Source organism: Orbicella faveolata, unplaced genomic scaffold, assembly GCF_042242905.1.
Source record: "Orbicella faveolata isolate gen_17 unplaced genomic scaffold, um_ofav_v1 contig_1, whole genome shotgun sequence".
Lineage (NCBI taxonomy): Eukaryota > Metazoa > Cnidaria > Anthozoa > Scleractinia > Merulinidae > Orbicella > Orbicella faveolata.
Window position 1 is genome coordinate 14088828 of NW_028301536.1, and position 6173 is coordinate 14095000.

A 6173-nucleotide genomic window follows, 5' to 3' on the forward strand; every position below is an offset into this window, starting at 1 on the left:
CCTTGGTCTCCCACAAAGATCCTGTTTAGGTTTTTTTGTTCTCTAAACTTTAGCTTTAAGAACTTTGTGGCACGCTTCAGAGAGTCGCTTGAAAGTGTTTCGGTTATTGGACAGCTTTTTAAACTTGCGGGCTCACAGTGAGCGAAAGTGCAATCTCAGTGAACTGTAAGTTTTCTTATTTCAGCCCTCCAACACAAGTGTACATAAAAAGTACAACAGATCAAGGTTGTGTCCCCTTTCTTTAATAGTAGAAACCACACTGCTACAGCTTATACAACACACACAAGTAACGGCGAGAAACTTTAACTCCTAACATACAAAGTACGATCACTTGGCACCCTTGGAAGCCTCGGTAACAGTGATCTGTCCCATGTGACGTCGGTTGGAGAAGTTGTTATTGCGCGTGCTCATATAACAGTACTCCCCGGGCTTCGTGATGCGGAAACATGGCGGATTGCAGGAGGCTGGGGCGTTGTTCAATTGATTCTGAAGTGGTTTCTTCTTATCTGTGTAACATCCTTTGTTTAGGTGAAGGTTCAAATCTTCAGTATCGAATTTATCAACATGGTCAACCACTTCGAGAGGCAAGCTGGAGCAAACTGCTGGTTTGAGGGAGCTGCATCCTTCCTTTACCCAACACACGTTGGTGCGATCCGTACCTGAAATTAAAGCGAAGTCAATTTAAAGCCGTGTGTTATCATACATTTGTTTTCACTTTTCCTTTTTACTGAGGGTACCGAACGTTTCCACCATTTACAAAATGAGAGCGACGGTCAAAGAAAAAGTTGGTTGAAAGTGAGCTAATTTTTCTTCCTTTCTTGGGGATGCATCTTCAAATGTAAAATGCAACAGGGATCAAACTTAAATTGCGTGTAAAGAATCCAAAACTATTCAGCATCTCAGTGGCAATCAGGTGTCCACCACGACGTCATGTGACACAAAAATAACGTCAGATATTGCAACAGGTCCGCCACCTTAGATTTCAAACATACTACAAAACCTCAAAAGTTGGTTTGAAAAATAGAAGAACTGCTAGAAATGTAGATATTTAGGACTAACTCTTTACAGATACTAGAATATCAATAAAACAAAAAAAAATTAACACCAAACTTCTGTAAAACATGCCTTTGAAAGATGGCTGCCATAGATACTGTAAGTCAATAATCTGACAATATTTGACTGTTATTTCTCAAATACTTTTCAAGTAAGATAAGTTTGATATCAGCCCGGGTATCCACAGCTTGCTTGGCGGATTATGGTCAGTGAGAGGAGACAGTTGATGAATATCCCGTAACCGTTGTTCGGGTTTAATCGGGCCTGAATATTATGTGAGTAAGAGTAAAAACAAAGTACCTTGTTATAGGAAATTAACGCTCGTGTTAATTAACGTATTTGAAATTAACGCGACTTAAATGAACGCGAATTGAAGGTAAATTTGCTTCTCAATAAAGGAAATTAACGCGAGAGAGGGGGCAAAATTTCAAAATGAGGGAAATTAACGCGTCTGCTACACAAAAAAAAAAGAACAGAATTTGTTGAGAACAGGAACCAATTTATTTTAACACTGTAAAGCTGACAGCGAACACGAACAAGATTCAGTTGAAGTACAGTAGAAGATTTACTAATGTGAAAGATTGATGTGAAATGTAAAGTGCGCGAATAAAATTTATTGCTTGGCTGTGTCAAGGATGTCTGGAATGTGTCACAGATTTGGGGCGTAAAATAATGGTAATTAAAGTCGCGGAAATTAACGCGCAACTTAATTAACAGCGCGGAAATTAACATTAACATAAATTAACGCGCTTAAATTAACGCTAATTTTTGAAATTCGCGTTAATTTCATGAAGCGTTAGTTTCCTATAATAAGGTATTCAAATATTCTTACGTGCTGTTCCTTCTCCGTCGTTGTTCTGATTGTTGTTGGAGCCTAAAACGAAAATCACATTAAAACTGTAAGCGTTTGATCAATCAGCTGGTCTCCAGTTAAAGAATTGTCCGCCCTTACGATCTTGGAAATGGTGCTAAAGTGAAATAGAGAGAAACAAGCATATTTTAGGTCCTTATAGAGCTCCACGGGGGGACGTTGTGAGAGTGGGGGCCTGAAGGAGGGAATCGTTCAATTGTCAGCTATCCATGGTGGAGGGAGGGTGCTCAAAAAGCTTTTGTGTTGATCAGTAAGAGTTGTCATTGCAGTTATCAACGGTTTGAAATAAAAACAAGTCACAGGGGTTAATTCTACTTCAAGTTGACCCTTTAGCCTCGTTTGCATGCCTAAAAAAACCCCGAATATTTGCCCGCAGACTAGTATATTATTTTCTCACCAGACCAGACAAAGCACACCACATCATCTGTTGTAACTGTAATGCGTTCAGGAGTGAAGCGATACTCCATGGCTGGATAAGCCTGCACAATGTTTCCTCTCTTTCCCATTCCTCCGATGTAGTATATGTTGGAATGCTGGAATTTTAGAGGCAGAGTACTTCGTGGTTTGAGAAGGATCACGTGACTTCTGTCCTGGAATGTGCGACCGAGCTGTGCTGTGTTCAAGGCGAGTTGTAGATCTGTTGTACCATCAACTGCTTTGGTTTTCGGGTCATTCGTAACTCTGCGAAAATAAAGATAGCAATAGGTTTCTAAGCGAAGTAAAAGATGGAGAGCGATGGACCCTGCAATGCACTCAAATTTTCATAACAGTCCGAAACTCTAGCTCTTAATACAAGGACCGCGTATTAAAGCAAACAGTTCGCCTTTTTTTCCTTCGTGCTCCATCCTCCCCAGCATGCATCTCTCCTTCGGTGAAGGCGCCTCGATATCATGTTTTAGTAACTTCCGTTCTAGGTATTACATCCTTCTCTTTCTCTACACAGAACAAGATAAACAGAAGAGTGCCAGTGTTCAATCCTTTACAAATCTAATGCAAGGGCGGAGCCTAAGTGTCCAGTTCTGGAGACTTCCATTCTAGATATTACAGACCCTGTAGAAGTTGTAAGAGGTAACGTATGTAATTGGGCAAATGCTTTCACGAATAGTTCCCGTGATGCATTTCAATCTAGTAAGCGGGATAGTTTTGGTGGCCAGTTTACTCGGAAAAGTAGTTAAATCGAGTAGAACTGATTTCGAAAAACTTCAGCTATGGCAAACTTGTACCTTTAATATTCTTTTTTTCAACCTCACGCATTTTACTGAATAGAGCGTGTCACTTACTCATTATTGTTGCTGGCGTTAAATTCTCGCGGAACGTCATCAGTGGTGATGTTGTATCTACAATAAAGATGTAACTATATTAAGTCTAGCAAGACACAAATATCCAGAACAATATACGCTTTTTAATTGGCCTACTGAAACCCAATCTGATTATTTTTTTGTCTTCCCTATATGGTGAAATTTAGACCCACGGGCCATGCTAGATTCTAGAATATTCCCTGGACGCTTGGGGGCCGCACTATTGCTTGCCTTACTTCATCAGAAAAGGATGCCGAGCCGACGAAAATTAAAGGGGCTAGGTCACGCAATTTTAGGTAATTTCAGCAATGACCAAATGGTCATAGAATCAACTAAACTATCACAAAAACGGCTCAAAACTATAGAAGATCTCAAACAAAACACAGGAAAGCCAAGAAGGGACATGGATGGACAAAACTGGAGAGGATTAAAATGCACTGCATCTGGGTAAATTTGAAAAATGTCGGCCCACCTTTTTTCAAATTTATATCAGTTTATATCAAAATGTCATTTACACAGCTGGAAAGTCATTCTCAGTTGTTATGGGACCGTGATTTTGCAAATGAGAGACTTTTGCTCTGCCAATTTGACAAAATTACCTAAAATAGCGTGACCTAGCCCCTTTAAGATGACAGTAAGTCTCCCGTACGGTGACAAAACTATTCAAGGTAAAATGTCCCAGAAAATGGTAATGGTCCTTTCATAGTGAATTTGGCCGGTATGAAGGAGCCGAGTTTCGGTGGTTTTATCAAGGCTGAGCTTTTTAGGGATTCCCGACTAGTTCACGTGTATTGTTTTTATATGAAGCAAACCTTACAGAACTAAAATAAAAAGATCTGTACTCTATGGTGGCGTGTGAGAAGAATTCAAATTTTGATGAGGATGACAAATTAAACGAGTAACCGACTTAAAGATGATTTCCAGTCCGTACTGCGCAGTCTCAGCACCGTAATGTTTATAAACATTATAAATTTCACTCGATGGAATGCGAATCGATGTTATTCCCTACGAACCACATACCTTATCTTTGAGGCCTTTCAAATTCTTTTGCTAACAACTTCACTGATGTTTACAGCTGCGAAGTTGTTTCATCAAGTGATATGAGAAAGAACGAATCATAAAGCTTCGACACTTCGCATTATAATGGCTGTTGTTTTGAAACTTTGAATTTACCTCATGTAAGTAGCTGCGAAATGTTTACATTTGGTGGTGTCTTACATGAAACAAAACAAAAAACGCAAACAAATTCTCGAGAGTGCGCAATACGGACTGGAAATCGTCTTTAATACTTATCATTCTCACCTCAGTCGTAACACGCAACGCTGAGTGGTGTTGGTTGGGAAACATGGAACCTTCCACTTGTACGACGAAAACTTTCCCTCCATGTTCATTCCGTTGTGGTTAACGACTGTGGATGGGGCGTAGATCACATCTGGTTTTTTGTGAAGAAGAACATACTGTGGCGGCTCCTTACCAGATCCTTGTGAGATCTTCTCTGCGTCATATGGTATACCTCTTGCTATCTTCATTTCTCCTACGTTGTGGCACGTGCTCAAGACACCACCAGTTTTCTCCAGGTAGTTAGTAATGAATTTTGTCCAGGTCCCATTAGCAGCCTTACACGACTCGGCAGTGATGTATTTAGCAACACATTGCTCGGCGCGAATATTTGCGTTGTTTAGTGGACAATCTGCGTTACCAGCTAACTTGGTTGGCATGATACACAGGTCTAAGAAACGAATTAAATTCGAGGCAAAAATTAAAAACGTTGTTTGCTTTATCGCTGTTATTCTAGCTGAAACTAATATCGACGTCATCTGTCAAAGTCAATCACGACTGCGTTAAATTGTGTAATGAACCAATCAGAAAGCAGGATAAATGGTACAACGATGGTAAGCGTCGGTACTGAAAGTGGACCATTCCGAATACGACTTCGCTAAAGACATGTTTTCTGATTGGCTGCTGGAAACAGCATTTTCAATGCATACGGGATAATGACCATGCGTAAGGTAAAGACTGCTGGATATGGGCCAAGGTTTTTTTTTTTCTGCGAGTTTGCTGTAGCGCGCGCTCTTAGTAATAAAATGAACAATGATAGGGCAGATGGCCATTGCTATAGCTTTGCCTGGATTTAACGATCATGGTCGTTCGGTGACCCCCACTTTTCTTTCCAGAAACAGATTTTATTTACAATTATCTCCACATTTTCCAAAAATGAACAAAAAATCAATGTAGGAAGTTAAACTTCAAGATTTCTGTCACGGGACATCAAATCCTGCCATCTTGCGGCTGCAAGGCGCGTGAAACTATGGTCACTAAATGCGAACTTGTTCTTTACGGAACCTCACCAGTTGACTAAATTCACTTAATAGGTCCACTTAAACAATATTTGGCAGGGACATTTCACTTCAAACATCTAATTGCAATATTTTTGGGCTTACAGACACACTGGCCTTATTCGCTAACGAAGCCCGATTTTTTCAGGGTGTTCTTCCGGGCATGTTGCCTCCAAAACGAAGTCGGTAACCCCCCATTTCTTTCTTTCTTTTTTTTTTACATTTCTTACAGTGGTAAAAAGTCTCAGAAAAAATCAATGTTGGAAAATTTTCGCGCGAACGTCCTTAAGACAAACTAATTAATTCAAACTATAAGAAGTCAAAGCCAATAGTTTTAAAACCACTTCCCTTAATATTCTATTCTTCTTTTAACTGTACTGGGAAAAGAGATATACAGTGCTTTGTGTTTTTTACTTCAAAGGTTCTTTGCTTGAAACTAGCAAAAGATCATCACCTACGCTTTTATGTTTTCGTAGGACCACTTTCTCTAAACAGCTGTATATTCACCTTCATTGAGATGACTTCAATAGTCATCCAACGGTTTTGAAACGAAATGCACTAGGTCCGTTCAAAACTGGGTTAATGATAACAACCAATGGTAATGACATGGCAAAA

At 39.8% G+C, this 6173-nt stretch overlaps 1 protein-coding gene across 1 annotated transcript in view; it reads right to left on the bottom strand.

The window, feature by feature from the left end:
* Positions 1–220: 220 nt before the first annotated feature.
* LOC110047169 (protein DD3-3-like) overlaps positions 221–6173 on the bottom strand; it is a 14662-nt gene continuing 8709 nt past the window's right edge. The window contains exons 6-10 of the mRNA XM_089290755.1: positions 4525–4951; positions 3205–3261; positions 2322–2605; positions 1886–1927; positions 221–659 (exon numbers count right to left, since the gene is read on the bottom strand). Of these exons, the coding sequence (XP_089146881.1) occupies positions 328–659; positions 1886–1927; positions 2322–2605; positions 3205–3261; positions 4525–4951 (1142 nt within the window). The 3' untranslated portion in view covers positions 221–327. The remainder of the gene's footprint in view (positions 660–1885; positions 1928–2321; positions 2606–3204; positions 3262–4524; positions 4952–6173) is intronic.